The sequence below is a fragment of the Chelon labrosus genome, assembly GCF_963514085.1.
Source record: "Chelon labrosus genome assembly, chromosome: 1".
Taxonomy (NCBI): domain Eukaryota; kingdom Metazoa; phylum Chordata; class Actinopteri; order Mugiliformes; family Mugilidae; genus Chelon; species Chelon labrosus.
In genome coordinates, this window is record NC_140337.1 from 35665873 (window position 1) to 35692935 (window position 27063).

The 27063-nt window shown below is 43.4% G+C and overlaps 1 protein-coding gene across 2 annotated transcripts; it reads left to right on the top strand.

Annotated features, from left to right (window-relative positions):
• Positions 1 to 6481: 6481 nt before the first annotated feature.
• Positions 6482 to 18979, top strand: LOC311488908 (uncharacterized protein). 2 transcript variants are annotated; one of them, XM_084545770.1, is made up of 3 exons: positions 6482 to 6707; positions 16989 to 17354; positions 17494 to 18979. In XM_084545770.1, the coding sequence occupies exons 2-3, from the start codon at positions 17201 to 17203 to the stop codon at positions 17703 to 17705; spliced, it is 366 nt and encodes a 121-aa protein (XP_084401896.1). In that variant the 5' UTR covers positions 6482 to 6707; positions 16989 to 17200; the 3' UTR covers positions 17706 to 18979. The 2 variants fall into 2 exon arrangements, with proteins under 2 accessions (XP_084401896.1, XP_084401895.1); XM_084545769.1 differs by lacking the exons at positions 16989 to 17354; positions 17494 to 18979 and adding an exon at positions 7188 to 14569.
• The last annotated feature ends 8084 nt before the right edge of the window (positions 18980 to 27063 follow it).

Here is a 27063-nt window from a genome sequence, read left to right on the forward strand (position 1 = left end):
CTTTCATCTGAGGTTGGCGGCGGGGATTTTTGTCATTGTCAGATTATTCTCTCTCTTCCTGTCGTTCAGCTCTGTGACTGAAATGGAAACTAAAGCTCCTTCATCACATATGACTCTGTGTAGGGCCTGTCTCTAGGCAGCAGGGACACAGTATACCTCTGTGACCCTGAATTTGAATTTCAAATGTCAACATAATCTGTTTTCCTTGTTCGTGCCATGCGTTGCATAAGGCTGAGGCTGCAGGGTGTTGAACTGACACCGCCTCTTCTCTGAAAGTCCCTGTGAAACTCAGAGGAGTAGGTTTCGTTTCGCAATAAATGAAAGAGCAACAAGCAGTCGCCATTTTACATTCTGAGTCTGACATTATGATCACATGAGTTATGAACATGTTCTATATAACACAGCAGATCAGCCTTAGTTCCTCTAAATTATACAGCCTAGTTTTAAATCCAGACAGACTCTGTGACTGGGACTCAGTGTCTTTACTTTGGCTGGGTCTTAATGTCAGCTGATGTGTTTTTATGTGCTATGCTACTGATCCAGATCTCAGTTTGTCAGTGAAGAACAAAAAGCTGCAGCGTTCACTTCCTGGTTTCCTTCTTTGATATTTGCTGTAACTCTCAGTGTCTGTGAGGATACAAACCTCAGACCTTCACGTTCTTCCTCCTCAGACGTTACAGACTCCAGAGTCAACTCCATCATGTGTTCACAGACTAACTCGGTGTTTTTCAACCGTTCTTGAGCCAAGGTACATTTTTTTCATTGAAAAAAAATCACAAGGCACACCACCAACCGAAAATTCCTGTTTTCATCCTTGTCGAAAATAGGAATCAAATAAACACGAATAAAAAAAGTCTTATGATCTTTCATATTTCTACTCATTCAGTGTGAAACCTGGACCTGTTTGGATGAGCTCTTGGCCTATAGGTACAGATATATATACACAGACACTTGACAATGGCATATTATTTGCAGATAATAATTAATTTGCTTTCAAAAACCGTTTTTTAGACCAATTAGGTGAAATTGCATTATTCCCCACGGCACACCTGGCAATCTCTCATGGCACAATAGTGTGCCACGGCACAGTGGTTGAAAAACACTGGACTAACTGAAGCTCCTGTGATGCCCCCTGCTGGCTGCATCTACAGGATGGTTTTACCCAGAGTGCTTCACTCCCCTCTGACGCTCCACTGACAGGAGGTCTAATGTGTTCACTAACAGTTGCTGTTGATGCTGATGAAGGTGTGAACGAGGTGCAGTGATGATGAGGAGGGTTGTTTTAGATTTTAAAGGTCAGTCCAGCACATTAGAGTCCACAGAGAAGCTGCAGCCACATGGACACATGAACACTCATCCATTATCAGTCAGTGGTGAGTGAATGAGTGAATGGAATCACTGAGGGTCAACACAAAGTGTCCAGTCTACAAAGGTCAAGAGAACACATTCAAATAAAGGAAATAAAGGAATCCGGATTATTTGAATTTTACAAGTTAAAGGAATCACGTCATCAGGAAGTTAAAGGAAACTTAAACTAAAAACGACTTCTTTTCTTTTCTAACTTACAGCAGGTCCATCACTAGTAGGGTCCCGTCTTGAGACGATTTGTATCGCTATTGACGCTATATAAATAAAATTGAATTGAATTGAATTTCTGTTGTGCTTCTTACTTCTGACAGCTTTTAATTTCAATTGCAGGTCATGTGTTTGTCTACTGAATTTGTTTGCATGTGTTTCTTGAAGCTGCAGGACCCTGAGCCCTCCCAGCCAAACGTAGCTTTCTTTAGTTAATTTGCTATGTCATTTTATTTCACTAGATTTTTACTCATATCTTATTTTAATTTTATTTTACTAGAGCTTTACTTTTATTTTATTCTTATTTTACTTTGCTAGATTTTTACTTATATCTTGTTTTTATTTTATTTTATTTACCTATATTTTTACTTATATTTTACTTTTGTTTTATGTTACCAGATTTGTACTTACATGTTATTTTAATTGTATTTTACTGGAGCTTTACTTTTATTTTATTTTCATTTTACTTTACTAGATTTTTACTCATATTTTACTTTTATTTTATTTTACTGGATTTTTACTTTCATATTATTTTTATTTCATCTTTTATTTTTACTTGTGTTTCTCAAGAGTCTTTTTATGTGTAACTGGGACCAAGAAGTTTCCCTTGTGGATCAATAGTGTCTATCTACGACTATGTCTAAGTCTAAGTGTAAATTAAATGTCATCACAACAGACCAACAACAAAGGCGTTCACATTCTCTCATGGTGGAGTCTCTTTTTCTGTCGCCTCTGTCCACTGAGTCAGAATGAGTGTGTCCAAGGTGATGCTCCGTGAACAACCGTCGTCATTAAAGAGTGTTTAAATCAACAATCATCCTTCATGCGTCATATGTTTGGTTTAATTGTGACCAAAAGAATGCAGACAGAGACAACACACAACATCACGATTGGGGCCGGCTGGGCCAGTCAGGCTGGTCGGTCCATTTGGGACGGTCAGGGCGGTCGGGTCGGTGTGAAGGTGTGACGGTGTCCCTCAGGGAAGAGTAGACCACCTCTGGTCCCGGTTGAAACTCTGAACACAAACACACACGGGTGAGTCTAGACCTCTGCAGCCTTTCTAGAAACCAACCAGCAGGACTACAGTGACCACAGACGTCAGGCTGTATAGGCTGTAAGTGTTGTGGAGCGTGTGACTGGTGCATGAACGCCACTATGTGGAGTAAACATTGTGTACATACATCTGGCTTTAGTTAATTATTAGGTCTCAGTAGAAACCCTTGGTCAGAGTGGAGGGGAGGCAGCCGTACCTCTCCTTCTGTTCACCTTGATGGTGATTGGTCCATAACTGACGTCACTGGTTCTTCTCACTGATGAATAAACGGCAGCGGGTTCTGTGTGTGCAAAAGAGGACGGGTCATGAAAATGATAAACTAGTAAGTCTGATCTGGAGGAAACAGGAAACTTCTATTAAAAACACTTCACACGTTTCAGAAGCCGCTGTTAGCCACGTTCTAACAGCAGAGGTAAGAAGGCGTAATGGCACTTGTTTCTGATCGTTTATTAGACGGTTTAAGAAGAGGTATGCGTCAGAACGGGGTTCACGGATGACCCAGAGAAGATGTGGTTAACAGGTAACATCGTGACATAATTCAAAACCCCAGAGTTTCACAGCCGAGCCGAGAGAACATCGTCAACAGTTACACAATTAAAAATCTCAGACCTGTGAAAGGAGGATGTTGGAGAGTCAGATGTGCAAGAACAGAGAAGAGAGACATCCTTCAGAGTTTCAGAATGAAGTGTGACCCTTTCAAATCTCACGTTGCGACCACAAGAGCAGCAGTGTTCAGATTTACAAGGTTTCAAAACCCAGAACACAAACTCACTTAAAGTCATATCCAGTTATATTGGCAGATCCTCATTTTCCTCCTCCAAACCTGCAGCTGTGATTAGAACGTCCATATTACTTTAAAATCTCACCATCCCATATTGAAGCTAGAAATATTTTGTTTCCAACAAACAAAATGAACAACCCTTTATAAGTGAATGTTTACACTTATTATTATTCAATCAAAGAGACCACGCCCTTTAATAAACCAGGACTGGTTCAGCACCAGGCTGTGAACATGTGGAGACCGTTTACCACGTTGAAGTCCAGATGGAGACTCTGACCAGAGTCTCTGTCCCAAGCTGGAGGGGTATTGGAAAGCTCTTTCTGAAGCTCTCTCTTCAGTTCTTAATATTAAAATTGAGCAGCTACCAATTGAGGAGAACACGTAAAGCTGTCGCATTCACGTCGCCTAATACTCTTGAGGTGGAAGGAGGCTGGCCTTGTAAAGGAGACGTGTTGTATAAGCTGAAACTTGATAAAATCAGATACGCACTACGGGCTGTGAAAGCAAATTCATCAAAACTTGGAAACTTCTTGATTTTTCTTTTTTTTTTTGACAAACCCTCTCAGAGGTGGAGGAGTGATTTTCCTCTCTACCTTTATGCCTTGGGCCACTGTGATGGTTCAGTGTGTGGAAACATATCAGGTGGTGAATTCTTCTATGTAATGGAACAGTCTCAACTTTTGGGTGACGGCTGAGGTCGGGGTATGCTCTTGGTTGGCTGGGATTATGTCAGTTTTTCTCACATTAAAAAGAACAGTGATAGAAACTCTCACCAGACTTATCACGGTTCATCCTGAAGGGAACGCTCTCGTCCGAACCAGACGTCCATGTCGTCCTGTTTAGATCGGCGCTTGTTCTTCTCTCTGCAGCTGAATGACTTTCTGTAAAACACAGTCAGACGTCTTGAAGCTCTTCAGCCTCTACAGAGCATCAGCGACTATAACCAATGGAAACACTGTGAGTCTAACTGAGAGAGTGAAGATCTCAAACGTTCTGTTTCTGTGAATTCAGATGTTCTCAATGAGAAAACAGGAAACTGGACGGAGCTTCAGTTGACACTTTGACCACAAGTTCTGAAACGCAGTGTTACAGCTCACACAGGAAAGAGACCAGAGTACAACAACAAGCCTCAGGGAGAAGTCACTTCACCTGCTGTGATGGCGCGTTACCACGTGGAGCTCTAAGGGGTTTTCAGAAACAAGACAAGAACAATCAGTGTCTCACCTTCAGGTTTCCTGCGGACACATCGTCCCACCAGAACCACCAGCAAGACCAGAAGAACCAGACCAAAGATGGAGGGAATGGACAGCAGCACAGAGTCAACGGGAAAGGAGACCGTGGAGGGGGGAGGAGAGGAAACGGTGGAGGGGGTGGACTGCTCTGGAGCAAAAGAGAATAAAAAGTAGAATCTCGTTTTGACCTCCTGACCCCTCAGGTCTCCAGAAGCTGATCAAGAGCCCTCACCTGTGACAGTGATCCAGCTGGATGGAGACTCTCCATGACCCCTGATGTTACACTTGTAGAGGCCTTCATCAGACCTGGTAACATGGTGGATGGTCATGTGACCTGTAGACTCAGTCCTGATGAAGGAGCCATCTTTATAGAAACCAGCTGAGAGGATGGAGGGAGTGGTCTTTGTTTTACAGAGCAGAGTGACGTCATCTCCCTCCATCACAGGGAGGACAGGACTCTGCAGGATCACTGGTCCACCTCAACACAGAGACAAACTACAGCATTTCATCCATTTCCACACAGCTTCATCAATACTAACTCCACAGTCTGAGCTTACCAGAGACAGTGAGGTTGATGCTGTTACTGGTTGCTCCCTCTCTGGACTCACACCAGTAAACTCCACTGTCCAATGGGACAATATAGCCGATGTTACAGGAAGAACCAGCTGCTTCTCCCCAGTCAGCTCCACACTGAGTCCTCTGTCCCATGGTGGTTTTTCTCCTCAGAGTCCATCCAGCAGAGCTGTCGTCCTCCTCACAGCTCAGAGACACAGAGTCTCCTTCAAAGACCTGAGAGCTGCTGGGACTCACAGTCAGACGAGCTGTATTTAGAGCAAAACAGTTTGAGCCTCAGCTCGTTCAGAGGCTTAGACTCTGCACGGTGCCTCAGGAAGTTAAAACACAGAACATTAAAGCGCTAGAGAGGCTGTTTTTCCCTCCGTTACGACAACCAGCTGACTCCACATTTATTGCACTGATGAGACTGACGTCTACAGGTCAAACTGTCCAAGCATCTGTTTACATCCTAACTAACAGACAACACGTTGATCGGGTTCCCTTCAGTCTATGGAGGCTGTTATCTCCTTAAACTTTAAACCTCTTCATTTCATTCTCGTTCACTAACCTTGACGCGTTGAGATGCAGAGCAGCGACGTCTGACCTGAAAATAAACCACCTTGAGATGAGACGATGAGCTTCAGGATGCTTTTCAGAGGCTTTTTCTTTTCAGATCTTCGACTGACTGATGATCAACCTTTAACTGGTTCAGATAAACGCTCTCTGAGGGAGCATGTGCTCCGTGGTGGAGCTGCAGAGCTTCAGCTTCACCCAGAAATAAATTCATCTCCTGTTTAATAATACAAATAATAAAATAAAGTTAACAGTTAATGAATCCACTTACAGAGCAGCCACTGTTTGTTTCATCATAGTCGTGTCAGATTCAGATCTTTCTGTTCTCCTGCTCCACTTAAAGTCACCTCCTTCCTCTGTGGGTGAGATCAGTCACATGTGGTTAGAAAAAAGATTTTTTTTCACTTTATTCTCTGAGGTTTGAGGAGTGAGAGAAACAAAAACAGACAGAAAGAAACTTTTAACTACAAGTGTTTATTAAAGATCGTTTATTTTATTTTATGTTACCAAAGTCATCATTAATTCTTCAAATGTCAAATGAATCTGAATTTGCAGTGTTTTTTTTTTTTCTTTTTCGTGGGGGAGCAGGAAGTAGGGGGCGTGGCCTACTGTCTTTTTTTTTTTGTTTTTTTTTTTTTTTGTTTTTTTCATTCACCGGCGTTCAGGACCACAGCGCGGATTTCTCGTGGATCCCTTCACTCGTGGACCAGATCGCAGACGTGTTGTCTTTCCTTAAACCGAGGACTCGCGACTTATCTTCATGGATACTCTCGGTGAGAAGCTGAGTGGCCGCGGACCACGTGGAGACAGACGTGCGGACAGGGAGAGAGAAACCCCACGGATGTCCTCCACCCCTCAGGTGTCTGTGGGCCCCTGGAACCAGAGGAGGAGCCCTCACCTGTGACCGTTTCCTCCAGAAACCAGACGCAGTGAGCAGGTGAGTGACGTTTTAGACTTTTGAATAAGTGTCTAATAATAAAAAATCATTTGTTAACAACCTGTGGAAATGTGTCCATTGGAGTTTACCCCTGAAACAAAGCCTGGTCAGACACTGCCATGTAACTGCCCACGTCAGTTAATACATTTATTTATTTTTGGTTCCTACCTATCTTTCGGGCTCATTGTTTTTGTTTCTACACGGTACCCTTTTAATGACACACCGCCTGGCAGAGCACGGCAAGGGAGAAATCACGGCAGGTTGTCTCCACACACATTAAAGTAAAGTTAATATAAAGAGTTACAACGTTAAATGTAAACAAAGAAGACAGAGAAAGAAGAAAAGACAAGATTCAGCCCCCTTTGGTAGTGTGCAGCGTACGAGGTGTGGTTTATTGTTGTATTGTGTAATTACATTAAGCTACGAGCTCTGCATCAGCATATTCATTTACGTGATTGTTTGTTTACTTCCTTGCTTCAGTTCTCACGGGTCTGTCTGGGTCGCTTGATGACTGAATAAACCCTGTTTCATAAAATGATCTCGGGCCTCATGCTTTACTGCCGAGAGGAGCTACAGTGAGAACTCGACTGCTTCGCGTGAGTAGCCGAGGAAACGTCGCTAGAGCACAGTGATCCATGGTCGGGATGAAGCCTTTCCACGTCGCGGGTGCATCGTTTATTGCCGTCCTCACAGCAACCAAGGAAGCATCTGCGGGAGGGTTACGGTGCCGCTAGTGTGAATTTTGTGTAAATAAGAGACTTTGAGTGCTTTGCACAAGAGACTGAAACATTTTCAAGTTGTTGTTGTTTACTTACCTTTCATCGTTGAAGTCCGTTGACGTTCATTGATACAAATCGCGCTGATATTGAGATTGCGTTTATCGACAGTTACACTGTAAAATTTCTGTTAAAATAAGTAGTGTTAATATTAAGATATAACAGCGCCACAGTAATTTAAAGGTGCATTGCAAAGATTTATTGCATTTCTACCTGTGTTAGAGTTAACACCTTTGTGTAGTTATCACTGATGGTAATAAGACTATAAGTAGATAAGCCAAATTATTTAACAGAAAAGTACAATTATTGCTCTAGGTTAAAACTGAGTGTTGATTCAGCTACGCTGAGGTTATTTTGGCCATTCAATAAGGTAACTACAAAGCTAAGAGTTGTATAACATTTAATCTAACTCATTTAATCAAGGTAAAATGTCAGACATTGAACCCTTTTCTGAGAGTGACAGAAATGGTGGTGGTGAAGACATACAGCAGCATGAGACAGACATGCAGCCACAAGCATCGGAAGGCATCGAAGCTGCTTACCACACTTCTTCGCCAGAGCCACAAAGAAGTCAAAGAGCTCGCAAGCTGACGGAAAAAGGCCAAGAATTGCACAAAGAGCAAGTCAAAAGGGTTGAACACCGTTTCATTAAGAGCTACAATAAGTGGAAGACAATCATCAAGGATGCTAAAGGAGTGCTCAGTGGAGCGTGCTCAAACAGCCTGCTGCATGAACACATCACTAAGGTAAACAATGCTGCAAGGGAACTGAATGATGTTTATGAAGAGCTGAGACGCACTGACATTCCAGATCAGGACACACGTCGTAGAATCGACACCTGTGAAGCAGTAACAAAGACAATAATTAAAGCTGCTAAAGGTCATCTAACCACCGAAGCTGATGAAGATCAAGAGATTAAAAAACAAGACAAGAAAGAGAGAGATGGAGAATCTGTGTTTAAGTCTGCAGCATCAGATAGAACAAGTATCTCTCACCACACCAAATCCAAGTTCGCCAGGTCTTCGGTTCATTCTCGAAGCAACTCAAGGGTCACATCCAGACGTTCAAGCCAGTATTCTGCTCACAGACAAGAAGCTGCTGCTGAAGTCGCCGCCAATGAAGCTGAATTGCAGGTACTGTTAGAGAAAGAACATCATATCAAAGAACTTGAACGACTTGAGGCTGAAAATGCAGAGATGCAAAGAGTGCTAGAGGCCAAGCGAAGAGAAGTGGAACGATTGGAAACAATAAAGAAGTTAAGGGCTGCCAAAGCACGACAGCAAGTGTATGAGCAAAATGAATGGTCAGATGATGATATAGATCAACTGCTCCATCAACATGTCTCTCTGAAATTGAAGGAAGAAATTAAAGGTGAAAGTAACCTGTCTCAACATCAGCCTCCACCACAAGCTATGACACTGCTAGGGAGAGAAGATAGCACAGCAGCTCTTGTGAGAGTGTTTGCAGAGTCCATCAGTGCAAGTCGTCTTCCCATACCTGAACCAACAACATTCTGTGGTGATCCACTCAGGTTTAATGATTGGAAGGTTTCCTTCCAGACACTAATTGACAGGAAGAACATACCAGGTGAAGAAAAGATATATTACCTGCGAAAGTATGTGAGTGGCACAGCCAAGAAAGCCATAGAAAGCTACTTCCTGCTAGGCACAGAGTCTGCCTACCATGCAGCATGGACCATCCTCGAAGAGCGATATGGCAATCCATTCCTCATCGCCAAAGCTTTCAGGGACAAGCTTGATTCATGGCCCAAGTTAAACTCCAAGAGCAGTGTAGAACTTCAAGAACTTGCTGACTTTCTCCGCAGCTGTGAGACAGCCATGTCTCAAATCAAGGGTCTCGAAGTGCTCAACGACTGTAGTGAGAATCAGAAGATACTCGCTAAACTTCCAGATTGGCTGACTTCTAGATGGAATAGGAAGGTCATGGACGTAGAAGAGCAAAGTCATGAGTTCCCAAGCTTCAGAAGCTTTGTTGAATTCGTCACACGTGAAGCCAGAATCGCTTGCAACCCAATAACGTCTCTCCATGCTCTAAAGCCAAATGAAAGTGAGAAGATCAAGGTCTCAAGGAACAGAGGTCCAGGAGCAAAGGTGCTTGCAACAAATGCAGGTGAAAGGACTGCTGTTATAAGTTGTGTATTCTGTGAGAAGGTAGGTCACAATTTACTCAAGTGTTACAAGTTCATGGATGAAACCATCTCTGCACGAGTTAAGTTTGTCCAGGAAAACAAGTTGTGTTTTGGCTGTCTGCAATCCGGTCATCGCTCAAAAGAATGTGAAAGGAGACAGACCTGCAATATATGTGAGAAGAAACATCCGACTTGCCTCCATGATAATCGCACTAAAGAAACAAAGGTGCTAACAAAGGCTAATGGAGCAGTTGACTATGACAAGCTAAAGGACAGAAGCACTGAACGGCAACAAGACAAAGCAATGAGACCCTCATTCGAGGCAACATCAAACAGAGTCATACAGAACATTAAAGACACTCATACATCCACTATCATCCCAGTGTGGGTGTCAGCCACAAGTGAGCCTGATCGTGAAATTCTTGTGTATGCACTCCTAGATACACAGAGTGACACAACCTTTCTCCTTGAAGAAACTGCAAGGGCTCTGCACGCAAAAAATGAACCAGTTCAGTTGAAGCTGTCCACCATGGCCTCAAAGAACACCATTGTGCCATGTCGAAGAGTTAGTAGTCTGCAAGTAAGAGGATTCTACTCGGACAAGGTAATACCTCTGCCGGTGACATATACGAGAGACTTTATACCTGCAAACAGAGAACATATTCCCACACCAGAGACGGCTAAAGTTTGGCCTCACCTTGAACACATCGCAGCTGAGATAGCTCCTCAACAAAGTTGTGACGTTGGCTTGTTAATTGGCTACAACTGTCCTCAAGCTCTCGTTCCAAGACAGGTGGTGCCTGGTGAAGGAAATCAGCCATTCGGGCTGAAAACAGACTTGGGCTGGAGCATAGTAGGCTATGGCAACCTCCGTCTTGATTATGGAGATGCAATAGGAGTAAGTCACCAAGTTGTTGTGAAACAAGTCATTCCAGATTGTCAGTTGGCTTCAGATGTCACAAGTGAAGTGCATTATGTCTGCAGAACGCTGATCAAGGAAGTAGTCTCACCTGTAGATGTCATTAAGGTCCTGGAGTCCGACTTCGTGGAAAGAACTTCAGGTGATACAAGCATCTCCCAAGAAGACCTCAGATTCCTGTCAAAGATGCAAGGAAGCATCAGGCTCAATGATGACGGTCACTATGAGATGCCGCTACCTTTCAAGAAGGAGAGACCTAACTTACCAAACAACAAGGTATGCGCCGTCCATCGTCTCAAATGCCTAGAAAGGAAGCTGAAAAGAAACGAACAGTACTACAAGGACTACAAAACCTTCATGGATGACATCATAGCTCGCGGAGACGCCAAAAGGGTTCCTGAAGAAGATATCAACAAGACTCCTGTGTGGTACATTCCCCATCACGGGGTGTATCATCCACAGAAGCCTGGAAAAATCCGCGTCGTCTTTGACTGTTCGGCAAGGTTTCAGCAGACTTCTTTGAACGACCACCTACTAACTGGTCCTGAGTTGACAAACAACTTGGTCGGAGTCCTTTGTCGTTTTCGTAGAGGCCCTGTGGCAATAATGTGTGACATCGAGCGCATGTTTCACCAGTTCTATGTCAAAGCAGAAGACCAAGATTACCTACGTTTCCTTTGGTGGGAGGATGGAAATCTGGAAGCTCAACCATCTATCTACCGAATGAAAGTTCATCTGTTTGGTGCGGCTTCTTCCCCAGGCTGCGCCAACTTTGGACTAAGACATCTTGCTGATGAAGGACGGGGAAGATTCAGTGAAGGCACCATCCAGTTCATCAGAAGGAATTTTTACGTTGACGATGGGCTAGCAAGTGTCACATCTCAAAGCCAAGCCATCCAACTAGTGAGGGAAGCAAGAGAACTCTGCAGCACAGGCAAACTCCGGCTGCATAAGTTCATCTCAAATAGTGAGGAAGTCATGGCCGCAATTCCTAAGGAGGAATGTGTTGAGGCTGCCAAAGATCTGGACATGGCGTTGGGTGAATATCATATGGAAAGAGCGCTTGGCGTTCAGTGGTGTGTGACCTCAGATGAGTTCCAGTTCCGAGTAGTCGTCAAAGAGAACCCACTCACCCGAAGAGGAGTCTTGTCCACGGTTGCCTCAATATTTGACCCGCTGGGATTTGTGGCACCTTTCATTCTGGTCGGGAAAAGGATTGTCCAGCAGATGTGTCGCGACAAGCTAAGTTGGGATGACACCTTACCTGACGACCTGCGACCTTTGTGGGAATCATGGCTCCTAGACCTGAAAAACCTGGCTGGGGTGAAGATCCAGAGGTGCTACGTTCCACCAAATTTCAAGGTTCTGTACTATGAGTTGCATCATTTCTCCGACGCCAGTGTGTCGGGATATGGAGAGTGTTCGTATCTCAGAGCGATCAGTACATCGGGAGAAGTGCACTGTACTCTAGTCATGGGGAGGTCAAGAGTTGCTCCCACTAAGGTGACCACCATACCGAGGCTAGAGCTGTCGGCGGCTGTAGTAGCAGTCAGAGTCAGTGACATGCTCAAAGGAGAACTTGAAGTGGAATGCATGCATGAAGTCTTTTGGACAGATTCAAAGATTGTTCTAGGCTACATCAGTAACGAAGCCAGAAGATTCCATGTGTTTGTAGCTAATCGCGTGGAACGTATCAAACAAAGCACAGAGTCTGTGCAATGGAGGTACGTGACTTCGGAGGAAAACCCAGCAGATCACGCCTCAAGAGGCCTCTCAGCTGACCAGCTGTCAACATCTAACTGGTTCACAGGCCCAGACCTGCTTTGGCAGAAAGAGTTACCAACTGAAGATGTCAAGGTGGGAGAGATCCCAAGTGATGACCCAGAGCTCAAGAAGGCCCAAGTTCATGACATGCAGGCAAAGGAGGTGAGGTCACTATTGGATCGCCTACACAAGTTCTCTGATTGGTCAAGATTGGTGAAGGCCATTGCTAGATTAAAGCGCCTTGTTAGAGAAGTCAAAGGCCAGAAGCCACGGTCCTGTGAAGCCACCAGTTTAGAGGAAAGGAGAGAAGCACAGATAACCATAATAAAAATGGTTCAAGAAACAAACCTGTCTCAAGAAATCCAGTGTCTTCAGCATCACAAGGAGACACAACCAAAGTCCAAGCTATATAAATTAAATCCATTCCTGGATGACCAAGGTATCATCAGAGTTGGAGGCCGCTTGACTCACGCTGCCTTACATGCACATGTAAAGCATCCAGCGGTTCTTCCAAGAGACAGTCACATCTCATCATTACTGGTCAAGCACTATCACGAAGGAGTACACCATCAAGGCCGGGGAATGACCATGAATGAGCTCCGTGCCAATGGCATATGGATCCTTGGATGCAGCAACTTGGTCTCATCCCACATTTACAAGTGCACTAAGTGCAGGAAATACAGAAGAGGTATGGAGCAACAAAGGATGTCAGACCTTCCTGTAGACCGAACTGAAGCTACACCGCCATTCACTTTCTGTGGTTTGGATTGTTTCGGTCCATTTTACATCAAGGAAGGAAGAAAAGAGTTAAAGAGGTACGGACTGTTACTCACCTGTATGTGCTCCAGAGCAATTCACATTGAAATGCTTGATGACTTGACCTCTGATGCATTCATTAACGCCCTGCGTTCATTCATTGCCATTCGTGGAGCAGTGCGGCAGATAAGATGCGATCAGGGGACGAACTTCGTCGGTGCAAGGCGAGAGTTTGCGGAGGCATTGAAAGGGATGGATCAAGAGGAACTCAAGGAAAGGGGATGTGAGTTCATCTTTAACACCCCAAGCTCAAGCCACATGGGCGGAGTCTGGGAAAGACAGATCCGCACCATCAGGAGTGTTTTGATGTCTATCCTGGAACAGTCTGCCAAACAGCTTGACTCCTCCTCTCTACGAACATTCTTGTATGAGGTCATGGCAGTAGTTAATAGCAGACCGCTGACCACGGACAACCTGAATGATTCATCCAGTCCAGAACCATTGACACCAAACCACATTCTGACCATGAAGTCCACAATCATAGCGCCTCCCCCTGGGAAGTTCATCAGGGAAGACCTTTATCTCCGGAAGAGATGGCGTAGAGTTCAACTCCTGGCCAACAACTTCTGGTCACGTTGGAAGAAGGAGTATCTCCTAAATCTCCAAAACAGGCAAAAGTGGACCAAGGACCGCAGAAATGCACAGGTCAATGACATTGTTCTTCTGAAGGAGGATGGGATACCACGGAACAAGTGGAAGTTGGCAAAGGTCATGCAAGTTCATTCTGGGAAGGATGGAAGAGTGAGAACACTCAAGCTGTTACTCAGTGATTCAGCGCTGGATAAAATGGGAAGACGCACCTCCAAACCAGTCTACCTGGAGAGGCCCATTCAGAAGACGGTCACACTGTTAGAAGCAGACTAAAGACCACTGTGTACCATTATCACTCTCAGTGTATTAGCTGGCCTTATCAATTTGTTATTGATTTGTTACATGATAATATTTAAAGTGACGCTCATATACAGTATATGTCTCCCATAAATCGTTCTAAGAAATCACTTGTGATTTGGTGGGAGTGTAACTGCCCACGTCAGTTAATACATTTATTTATTTTTGGTTCCTACCTATCTTTCGGGCTCATTGTTTTTGTTTCTACACGGTACCCTTTTAATGACACACCGCCTGGCAGAGCACGGCAAGGGAGAAATCACGGCAGGTTGTCTCCACACACATTAAAGTAAAGTTAATATAAAGAGTTACAACGTTAAATGTAAACAAAGAAGACAGAGAAAGAAGAAAAGACAAGATTCAGCCCCCTTTGGTAGTGTGCAGCGTACGAGGTGTGGTTTATTGTTGTATTGTGTAATTACATTAAGCTACGAGCTCTGCATCAGCATATTCATTTACGTGATTGTTTGTTTACTTCCTTTGCTTCAGTTCTCACGGGTCTGTCTGGGTCGCTTGATGACTGAATAAACCCTGTTTCATAAAATGATCTCGGGCCTCATGCTTTACTGCCGAGAGGAGCTACACTGCCAGTTTATTAGGAACACCATCTGCAGAGCTGACCTGGCTTCATGTCTGTGGTGATTCATGATGTGTCCCCAAAAACAAGAAAGAAGGGAAACTGGAGCTGAAGGGTTTTGTGTTGCTTTAAATATTTCTTTGAACGTCCGAGGGAACTTGAACGCAGCAGTGAGCCCCTTCCCCTCCTTATCCAAGAACAGATGTAAACAACACGGTCTGAAAACTTATTTGTGCTCCATCCTCCGCGGTCATGTCGTCCCCTGCAGCCTTCATCACCACCACCATCCTCCTCGTCATCATCGTCATCATCATGTGTCCTCTGTCTGAAGCCTCCAGAGGTGAGAGGTGAACATCTGGCTGCAGGCCAGACACCAGTGACTCATTCTTCCTGTTCTGCTCCAGTTCGTTTTGCAGCGTTTGCAGCAGCTTCAATGTTGTTACTGCGGGACTTTGATAAGAAGCAGAAATGTTTTTAAAATAGAGAATAGTAGAATAGAGTGAGCGAGAGTGGGCTTTCTGAACTGTATTCTTAAATACTTTTGAAAACAAAACAGAACGTGGTGGACTCCACCCAGAGACGGTTGAAAACAAACTGAGTCAGACTTTGTGTTTACATGACTCCATCAGACTCAGACTCATGTGACACTGTGGCGTTAGAGAGTTTCATTTACCTTCTGTTCAGTTTTGTGTCGACAGATTTAACAGAGACAGAGTTCAAACCTCCTCCTGCAGAAAACTGGAAAACTTTTGCGGGAAATTTTCGATTTCAGGAAACTGTTGACTTGAAAGCTGAGCGTGGTTTGTGGTCTCTGTTTCTGTTTCTGTTTCTGTGATGAGAAGGAGCTCTCTGCTTTCTAAGACTCATCAGATGAAGTCCACCCAGTCCCACCGACCTCCTCTCAACCCCAGTTTTCTTCTCTATCTGCAGCGTGGTGCTGGTGCCTGGAGTTTCTCTGTAAACGCTCAGCCCTGGTTGATATTAAACGCTGAGGCCAGATTAAAATCCCCGTGGAACAGAGATAAAGAGAGATTCACGTGACACAGATTAACTGAATCGGCACATTTTCTCTTGGTAGAGAACGTTCAGGTGATCAGAACATGTTCATCAGATCTGTGTTTGTTCCCACGCTGCAGCTAATAGGCGTGTTCGAATTCATGCAGATCTGTGCAGATCTGACTTGACGTGATGCATGCTGGGTTGTTCTGCTCATAGACCTCAAATATGATTGGTTAAAATGAACTTGTTCATCCCAGCATGCATCACGTCAAGTCAGATCTGCACAGATCTGCATGAAGTCGAATATGCCTATTGATTCATTCATCACTCCTGACGTCAGGGAGACGCTACAGGAGAGCACTCAAGGACAAGACTCCCAAACTGTTTCTACCATAGACAGTATAAGGCTGGGACTGCTCCTCTGAAGTGAAGCCAAAAAAAAAAAAGGCAAGAAAGACTTCTACAAGTCCAGTTGCCTTTTTTGAACCCTTTTTGGATATACCATGACCTGGATGACTGAGATCCTTCACAGACCTCTAAGTGAAGCCAAAGGAAGCAGAGTGAGCTCCACCTGCTCCATGTTCGTGGGCAGGACTTGGGCCAAACTAAAACACTACAGCACACAAAGATGGTTTCTGTCATTTTAGATAGTTAATGTAATGCTGATGAATGTTCAAGTGTCTGTTTGTTTTGTTTTAGTTAGTTATTTGATACGTTTTGACATGCCAACCACAGACAACCACGGGATGTAAAGCATCCTGTGGCACTGTGAGAGTGACAGGAGGTGACATGTCCTTGTAACAGGTGGAGGCAGAGAAGAGTGAAGTATTAATTAAAAAAAAAACATGAGTGAGTCTGGAGGAAGTGTCACTATCACGGCTCCATGTGGCTCCACCCTCAGACCGTACTGATCAGAGTCTGGCTCCAAACTCACAAGATGGCGCCGTCCGTATCCCTGGGAAAATATGAGTCAGTTTGACCAATGAGAGGAAGAGGAGACATATTGTCCATATTTATATACAGTCTATGTTTTAGACGTCATCAGAGTCCTGAACAGTTCATTCAGCACCGCCTCATTTCTCCATCACTGACTGCACTTGTAGCACAAGAGCACAGAAGATTTTTAGAGTTTAATTTAATTAATTTGTCTTTCACCTTGTTTATATTTTGTTTTTCTAGGTTTTATATTTATTTCCTGCTGTCAGTAAGAGACACTTGATTTAAACTGAACACATGACAACACACATCTGAAATCCTAAATGTTACTGAGCATTGAGTTTGAGCAGATTCAAACAGATTCTTTGGGCAGTCTAGTTATCTGTGATGTATGTGTGTTAACCAGACTTCCTCTAGAGGTTCTTATCCGCTCACAGATGATTTCTTTTCTGTTCAGATGATGAGGAGGAGGAGGTCAAAGTGAAGCCTGGACAGGATGTCACTCTTCAGTGTCGGCCGCCCACGACTGCAGCCATCACTCTGCTGGCGTGGACCAGACCCGACCTAAAGGCCGACGGTTACGTCTTCTTCTACCGCAACAACCGCTCGTATGAAAGCTACCAGCATCCGTGGTTCAGAGGTCGAGTGGAGCTGAGAGACGCGGCGGCCATGAAGGACGGAGACGTTTCTGTGATTGTGCGGAACGTCAGCGTCGGCGATACCGGGACGTACGAGTGTAAGGTCATAAGCAGCGAGAGGAGGAGCAGCGACGGAGGCTACGCCGAGTTCAAGCGCTTCACCAACCTCACCGTCACAGCCTCAGGTGAGTAGTAGAGCTGAGGCTCACCCATCACGTGGTTTCAGGCAGAAGCCTTTATTCTCCAGGTAGCAGCTGTGAGATCGACTGATGCTCCACAAGAAAACATGAATAATGAGACCTCTGACCTGTTTCTACTCTGCAGGGGTCACGGATGGAGACACCGAGGATGCTGGAGACAAGAATGCACGAGACAAGGATGGAGGAGACAAGCGTGAATATAGTGCAGTCATAGTTGCTGTGTCCATCTCTGCAGTGGTTCTTGTTGTTCTCATTGTTGCAGGTGGTTGCATCATGGTTCATAGAAAGCCTAAAGCGCCCTTAAAAGGCAGGGTGTACACACCTCCTCCAGATTAGACAGAGGGTCTGAGAAGTGTCTCTTTACTCCTGACTGTGTTTGTTCTGCTGATGTTCCTCAAAGTGTCAAAGCTCCAGATTATTCTACAGCTGCATGGACCAAATAAAGCTTCAAATGACCCCTTAACAGAAAATAACAGAGAGTACATAGAACAGGAATCAGCTGATCACCTCACCTCGCATGATCTTGCATTTAGGTTTGAAAGGTCAGGTTCCTAGCGGCTAAAATCAGTGTCAGTGCAGTGTTTTCTCAGGCTGTTTTCTCTCTGATCTCGTGGCTTCTTTCAAGCAGACGAAGCTTTAAAATGCCTGAGGGCTCTTTTGAGGAGCTGTTAGAGACGCAAACTCGGAGCTGAAAGACGGCTGGACTGACTGCGACCTGGAGAATCTTCACAGACATTCAGAAATGGTGAAATTATGATTGTATTATTCAGTGTTCAGTGTCAGAGTGCCTCATCAGAACTTTGAGTAAAATCAGGACAGGACAGAGTGTGGGCGATGTTTTAGACACAGATAACATGATGGGCAGGGCTACAGTAGCACGGCTAGCTGGTTCACAAACTGCACTTTATTTTCGTATTTCAATTTCAATAAGCTATGTTTGCTTCTTTGCACAAACTGCAGCCAATCAGAGCCTTCCTGCTCGTCGTCTTTCCACGTTTTTCCTTTCTGTCCAGCTGAGACACTCAAACCCAATCTGACAAATGGAAGCATAATCATGTACAATTAATGTATTATTATTATTATTATTATTATACAATAACTTAATTTCAGGACTATAAATGTTACATAATGTGTGTTAAATGTGATTTTATAACCGTATGATAGTGTTTTCATATATATTTCTAATGAATGATCGTCTTATTTTTAGACGTTACTTCTTGTTCTCAGACTTTCAGCTCTGACTGTTGGTGGTTTATCGTTACAAGTCTTTATCTAATCTAACCATTCCGGCGTCACACCCACTTTATTGCTCTGAGCGTTGACCTCACAGTGAATGTGAAACTAAAGCGACTGTCTTCTAAAACATAAAGTAGAACAAAAGTCTGATCTGACAATGTTGGAGAAAAGAAACCCAGCAGAACACGTCGTCATGTCAGGAGTAAACCGGTGTAAGTCTATACTTGTATAAGTTGATCATATATCTAAGATTAGTCTGCAGCTTCAGCCTCTCAACTTTTACTTGTGGATGAATAAATGAATGTTTGTAGTTTCACTCAGTGGAGTCATGTTGACAACAATGGTTCTCATTTTTCTTCAGCACTTTAGTAATAATCTGTTCTTATTTAGTTTGAAATAAAAGCTTTGATGAATTCATGTGTGGTGTGTCCTTTTATTAATCGCATTACCTTCACCACGTCTATATAGAAACGAGGCAGACCTGCCTTTCCTTCTCTAAATCACAGTTTTTTCTCCGAACCAAAGCAAAAACAGGATTTTGAAAAAAAATGAAGATACCAGCCGTGGCACCTCTGTTTTGATTTGATCTCGATCAGATGATGCCTCCTTGCTACTGAGGAGGTGTTGTGCTGCCACCTGCTGCCTGAAACATGTCACTCCAGTCAGTTTATCAATCTCATTTTAATGCACAACCTTTAGAAAAATGTGTCTTCCATCACAAACCGAACAAATGTACCAGGAAGCCCCTGACCACAAAGAGACACAATACCAGACCCAGGACTCTGGGAATTAAACTGCTAGTACTGGCATCAATTATATGGTTATTTATTATCCATTATTCTTATACAGTACTTATAAGAATAATCAGTGTGTGTGTGTGTGTACACACTGTGTGTGTGTGTGTGTGTGTGTATATACACTCACCGGCCACTTTATTAGGTACACCTTGCTAGTACCGGGTTGGACCCCCTTTTGCCTTCAGAACTGCTTTAATCCTTCGTGGCATAGATTCAACAAGGTACTGGAAACATTCCTCAGAGAGTTTGGTCCATATTGACATGATAGCATCACGCAGTTGCTGCAGATTTGTCAGCTGCACATCCATGATGCGAATCTCCCGTTCCACCACGTCCCAAAGGTGCTCTATTGGATTGAGATCTGGTGACTGTGGAGGCCATTTGAGTACAGTGAACTCATTGTCATGTTCAAGAAACCAGTCTGAGATGATTCGCGCTTTATGACATGGCGCGTTATCCTGCTGGAAGTAGCCATCAGAAGATGGGTACACTGTGGTCATAAAGGGATGGACATGGTCTGCAACAATACTCAGGTAGGCTGTGGCGTTGACACGATGCTCAATTGGTACTAATGGGCCCAAAGTGTGCCAAGAAAATATCCCCCACACCATTACACTACCACCACCAGCCTGAACTGTTGATACAAGGCAGGATGGATCCATGCTTTCATGTTGTTGACGCCAAATTCTGACCCTACCATCCGAATGTCGCAGCAGAAATCGAGACTCATCAGACCAGGCAACGTTTTTCCAATCTTCTATTGTCCAATTTTGGTGAGCCTGTGCGAATTGTAACCTCAGTTTCCTGTTCTTAGCTGACAGGAGTGGCACCCGGTGTGGTCTTCTGCTGCTGTAGCCCATCCGCCTCAAGGTTCGACGTGTTGTGCGTTCAGAGATGCTCTTCTGCATACCTCGGTTGTAACGAGTGGTTATTTGAGTTACTGTTGCCTTTCTATCAGCTCGAACCAGTCTGGCCATTCTCCTCTGACCTCTGGCATCAACAAGGAATTTGCGCCCACAGAACTGCCGCTCACTGGATATTTTCTTTTTTTCGGACCATTCTCTGTAAACCCTAGAGATGGTTGTGCGTGAAAATCCCAGTAGATCAGCAGTTTCTGAAATACTCAGACCAGCCCGTCTGCCACCAACAACCATGCCTCGTTCAAAGTCACTTAAATCACCTTTCTTCCCCATTCTGATGCTCGGTTTGAACTGCAGCAGATCGTCTTGACCATGTCTACATGCCTAAATGCATTGAGTTGCTGCCATGTGATTGGCTGATTAGAAATTGAAGTTAACGAGCAGTTGGACAGGTGTACCTAATAAAGTGGCCGGTGAGTGTATGTATATATGTATATACAGTTGAAACCAGATGTTTACATACACTGTGTTAAAAGACACATAAACATTTTTTCCTCACTGAAGTTAAATCAGACTAAACCTCTCCTGTTTAAGGTCAGTTAAGTTTACAAACACAAAGATTACTACGTCTTTAAACAATGAAGGAAAGCCCCGATGATGATGTCATGGCTTTGGAAGCTTCTGATAGGTTAACAGACAACATTTGAATTAATTGAAGGCACACCTGTGGATGTATTTTAAGGCTACACCTCAAACACATGGGAAAATCAAAAGAAATCAGCCAAGATGTCAGGAAAAGAATCGTGGAGCTCCACAAGTCTGGTTCATCCTTGGGTACAGTTTGTAGATGCTTGATGGTGTCATATTCATCTGTTCAAACAATTATACGCAAGTATAGACACCATGAGAATGTCCAGCCATCATACCACTCAGCAAGGAGGTGGCTTGTCCATTGAGAAATGGACCAGAATTTCAGCAGACTATTGTGAGAAGCTTGTGGAAGGATACCCAAAGCATTTGACCCAAGTCAGCTCTCTAAGAAACTCTCTCTCTTATTATTGTGACATTTAGCAAATAGAAATAATTTTAGTAATCCTAACTGACCTAAAACAGGAGAGGTTTAGTCTGATTTAACTTCAGACAGTAAGGAAAAAAGTTTGTCTTTTAACACAGTGTATGTAAACATCTGGTTTCAACTGTATACACACACGTGTGTGTGTGTGTGTGTGTGTGTGTGTGTGTGTGTGTGTGTGTGTGTGTGTGTGTGTGTGTGTGTGACCACCAGTCAAAAGTTTGGACGCACGCTCATTTAATGGCTTTTCTTTATTTTCATGATTATTTACGTTGTAGATTCTCACTGAAGACATCAAAACTATGAATGAACACATGGAATTATGTAGTACCGTATTTTCCGCACTATAAGGCGCACTTAAAAGCCTTTAATTTTCTCAAAAAACGACAGTGCACCTTATAATCCGGAGCGCCTTATATATGGATTCATTCTGGTTGTGCTTACTGACCTCGAAGCGATTTTGTGTCGTACACGGCGCTCACGGCGCTCAAAGCCGCACCGCTTGCAGCATTACGGCTACCGTAGTCAGGAGAATCACGGAGCAATCTCTACAGAGAGGCGAAGTCCCGCCCCTCTACTTCCAGGTCATGGGACCTATCTTTCGAAAAAATATGAACGGCAGTCTATGGAGAGATCATAATTATTTTTTGGTCCCATTCGAATTGTGGCATGAATTTCACATATGATGTGAGTGAATTTAAAAGATAATTTTTCACGTCAAGAGATAAATTATTTGACGTAAATAAGCTGAACAACATTAGGTTTTGTATGAGATCGCTTAGTGAACTACATCTCTCGTCTTGAACAATGTACGTCACTAGAGAACTATGTCTGTCTCCTTGTTGAGCTTTACCGTCTTCTTCCAGGACGAAGACAGAAGCATCAAACGAGGTGAAAATCATTATAAATCGGGTCATGTCGAGAGCTGTAGTTACACCAAGGGAGTTTTGGTCGGTTCTGTACGCGCCAGCATGCGGGACTTGTAGTTTGTGTATTTTCCATAGCGTGTTACTTAACTATCTGGCGACAAACTGTGACATTCTTGACATGTAAAATCATTTTTTTATTCTGAAAAACAACATATGTATAATCCAAGGCACAAATCGATCGGGACCAGAAAATAATTTATCTTTCGCCATAGACTGCTGTTCATATTTTTTCGAAAGATAGGTCCCATAACCCGGAAGTAGAGGGGACGGGACTTCGGCCTTCGGCTCTCTTAATGCGCCTTATAGTCCGGTGGCCTTATATATGAAAAAAGATCGAAAATAGACCATTCATTGACAGAGCGCCTTATAATCCAGTGCGCCCTATAGTGCGGAAAATACGGTAAACAAAAAAGTGTGAAATAGTAATAATAATATGATTCATGTTTTAGAATCCTCAAAGTAGCCACCCTTTGCTTTGTTGACAGCGCTGCAAACTCTTGGGCTTCTCTCAATGAGCTTCATGATGTAGTCACCTGGAATGGTTTTCACTTCACAGGTGAGCCTTGTCAGGGTTACTTTGTGGAATTTTTTGTCTTCTTAATGGGGTTGAGACCATTAGTCAGGTTGGTACACAGCTGACAGCCCTATTTGTCAACTGTTAGAATTCATATTATGACAAGAACCAATCAGCTAAGTAAAGAGAAACGACAGTCCATCATTACTTTAAGAACTGAAGGTCAGTCAGTCCAGAAAATTGCAAAAACTTTGAAGGTGTCCCCAAGTGCAGTTGCAAAAACCATCAAGTGCTACGATGAAACTGGCTGACATGAGGACCACCCCAGGAAAGTAAGACCAAGAGTCACCTCTGCTGCTGAGGATAAGTTCATCCGAGTCACCAGCCTTAGAAATCACAAGTTAACAGCACCTCAGATTAGAGTCCAGATCAATGCCACTCAGAGTTCTGGTAGCCAACACATCTCTACATGAACTGTTCAGAGGAGACTGCGCCAATCAGACTAATGGAAATCTGTGCTTTGGTCTGATGAGTCCAAATTTGAGATCTTTGGGTCAAAACACCTTGTCTTTTCACAAATTCCACAAATGACCCCTAACAAGGCACACCTGTGAAGTGAAAACCATCTCAGGTGACTACATCATGAAGCTCACTGAGAGAAGTCCAAGGGTTTGCTGCACTGTCAACAAAGCAAAGGGTGGCTACTTTGAGGACTCTAAAATATGAATCATATTTTTGTTCACTACACAATTCCATATGTGTTCATTCATAGTTTTGATGTCTTCAGTGAGAATCTACAACGTAAATAATCATGAAAATAAAGAAAAACCATTAAATGAGAGGGTGTGTCCTGTAGGGGATCCTGTCTCCTCTGTATCTCTACCCCTCTCTGGAAAGTAAATTTAAGAGATTGGCCTGTGGAAGAACCCTTCTATCAGACCAACCTTTACACCTGAGCCATAAAGGTGCCAAGTCCAGATTCTGGACAGACCCACGCTAAGGGGCCCTTAAGGGGCCTCTCTGAATGCTGAGGACGTCAACTGAGCCAAAAAGACAGATTTACACTTCTGCGGAATTTCACACTCTTGTTTCTCATCTAATTAGTCCTGAATCGAAAGAACATCAACACGATATCAGGAACTACAAAGAATGAGGTGAGTTGGCTCTCTTACTTCATATGAACAAAATCAAGAAGCCTTAATGTTATATTCATTATGTTTTAAATCTGTGATTCATTAATTCTTCCTTTTCAGAGACACACACATGCCAGACACTTCCTTCCTCCCCCTCTCTCAGAGTGACCAGGGGAGTGAAAACAAATAACAAGTCATGAATAACTTTCTTCCCCAGAGCAGAACTCTGATGTGTACTCCTCTGTAAAAGAACGTATACCTATAGAGTTCAATACTATCACTATCGAAACAGTAATAAACTGGTAAGTTATACAGAGGCGGTCCTGGCTAGATTTATGCCCTGGGCGAACCATCCCTTGGCTCGCCCAGGTGCTTGAAAAATCCCTGAAGAAAGCTAAAAAAATAAATAAAAAACTACATAAAAAAAGGTTCCTGCAGTAAACTATTTCGTATTTTACATACAAGTTTTGTTTTGCATCATCCTAATACCATCTGAACAGTTCCAGTTATGATAACACACCAGTTTTGTACATAGAGAAAGAGCAGATAACAAATAACAAACAATAACAAAAAAAAACAGCAGAATCATATGGTAACTGATGTTTTGAAAATCTCAACATCAATTGTTTTAGAGTGAAAAAGGAAAAACCACAAGCCGACAACTTCTCTTTTAAATTCAGTGCTCAGACTGTAGCAGATTTTTCAACCTGGGTTTTTTACCCTGTTTACAACTGGCATTAACATTGACAACAGGTGTGAAGTGCGATTGCCTCAATTCTAATAGTTTCTAGTTCAGCAAAACTAAAAACCAAATACAGTCGTCTTCTGTGGCTAATAGCAATATATTAGCAAGAGGCTAATAAATAGCCTGTAGCCTACTGTCACTCACGTCACTCATAGAAATCTGTATACCTTTATCTTTTGCCCGTTTCTCCTCTTTTTCTTTTCTTGTTTTTCTGAACTGGGCACCTGATGCTTCTTTGGTCTTTTACTTTGATCCATGATGAAGATGAAGACTCGACATCATTACCTTTTGCCAACACCGTCCCTTTGCCCGTCAATCAACCGGAGTTGACCCCCCCTCCCGCCTCTTCTGACACACACACAACCTGTATGACTCTCAGCAGCAAGTTGACGTGACCATGAGGGCGTCCCAGCGCCCACTCCACTAACTTGACATGGAAATGAGCAGTAGTCTAGAAAACTAGCGAGTTTTTGTTTTGTTTTGTAGAAACGAGCGCCCTCACATGGATTGCGCCCTGGGCGGTCGCCCACATTGCCCATAGCAAAAATTGGCCCTGAAGTTATATATTGTTTTTCAGGAAGTGCGTAGGATCAAAATGACACGATTTTGATCCTTGTACAGTAAACCTTGCCCAAATTCACATAATTTGTCAAAGTAAAGATGGATCAACAGTGCCCTCAAGCGGCAATTCTTTCAAACATTTTCTTTCTTTTAATCATTGTTGAAATTAAAGTGTTAAACCTTAGGTATGTTATTATACTAATTGTAGCTAGTAGTTGCAATTGTAGGATGAAATTATTATTTAAGCAACCATAACCTTCTCCCATTAGCAAAATATCCTAACGAACCTGTTAGCTGTTATTAACTTACTGATGATTTTGAGCTATTTTGGTTTTGTCATTCAGATACATCATCTTGTCATGTTGTAATGTTGAGTGTTGCCGCATAGGCAAGAACATCGCGAACAAGCCATAATGAGTGATGGAATGATTAAATTAAGTAATATGAAGTAGGGTAAGAATATCAGGTAATAAGACATCTGTAGACAAAGAACTGTAGGCATTCTCTTCTGTATCCGCACGAAGAATTTGGAAACCCGATCCAAAACACACCCTGAATAATTAACACATAAAACCAGAGGGACACACGCTCTTCTCCGCACCTTTTACTTTTAGCTTTTTACTTTTAACTTCCTTTTTACTTTCTTTGAACCTTTCTTTTTGAGTTTTTATTTTTACTTTAATTTCTTTTCTCGTCAGAACCTTTTTCCCCGACACGCAATTTTTGTCGTAAACATTAATTCTTAAAATTAAGGTAAACTTTAATTCTTAAAGTTTATTCATTTTCTATTCTACACGCAGAAGTACTAATTAAGAAAGCCAACCTCGTTTATAAGTTAGCCAGCGTAGTCAGCTGGGATATTAGAGCAAGACCCAATCTCTTCCATGGATCAAGTCGCCATAACAATGATCCGGGAGGCCGTGCCGATCTGGCTTCCTTCTTCGAACACAAAGACATCGTAAAGTTGCAATCAACAATGCTCTCAAGCGAAGCTGGGTGTTGGAGTTGCAGACCAAGCAACAAGCACCCATCTACCGGCTTTGCCGTTTCGTCACCACCTTGTCACGCCGAGCATGCCGACACTTCATCGTCGCCGTCCTCTGCTGAGAAACCTCTACAAAAGTAGGCTCAATCGTTCCTTAAGATAAAGAGTTGGTGTCACTTCTTTGAAACTCCCTATTAACATCTTTTAGAGAAGCTTGATCAGATTAGGTATCCTAGCAAAGCCGGTCCCGTACCGCAGTGAAGTTAGTTTTAAGTTGGATATTCGACAGACAGTCGCTCTAGGTAAACCTCTTTTTCGCTGAAGGTACAGCGCGACTCCAAGCAAGACACTCCAACGTTTCATTTAAGTGCACCTGTACTGCAGACTATACGGTACACACACGGAGATAGAATAAGGCTACAGCGTGTATCGACTTCCGGTTTTCAAACTAAAAATGTGGGCTATTTAAAGCAGAGATACTGTGTATTTAAAGACAAAACACCCAGACAAAAACAGATTAATGTGGTGTATGCTGGTCAGTGCAGTGAGGCGTGTACAGACCTATATATTGGGGAAACCAAACAACCCATCCATAAACGCATGTACCAACACAGGAGAGCCAGCTCATCAGGAAACGATTCAGCGGTCCACCTACACCTGAAGGTAAACATTCATTCATTCATCTTCTGTAAACGCTTGTTCCTGTGAAGGGTCGCGGGGTCTGCTGGAGCCTATCCCAGCTGTCATCGGGCGAGAGGCGGGGTACACCCGGGACAGGTCACCAGTCTATCGCAGGGCTAACACAGAGAGACAGACAACCATTCACACCCACATTCACACCTACGGCCAATTTCGAATCACC

What these genes read in the sequence shown, in the direction of transcription:
- LOC311488908 (XM_084545769.1), top strand. Translation starts at nt 7,912, where the DNA reads ATGTCAGACATTGAACCCTTTTCTGAGAGTGACAGAAATGGTGGTGGT.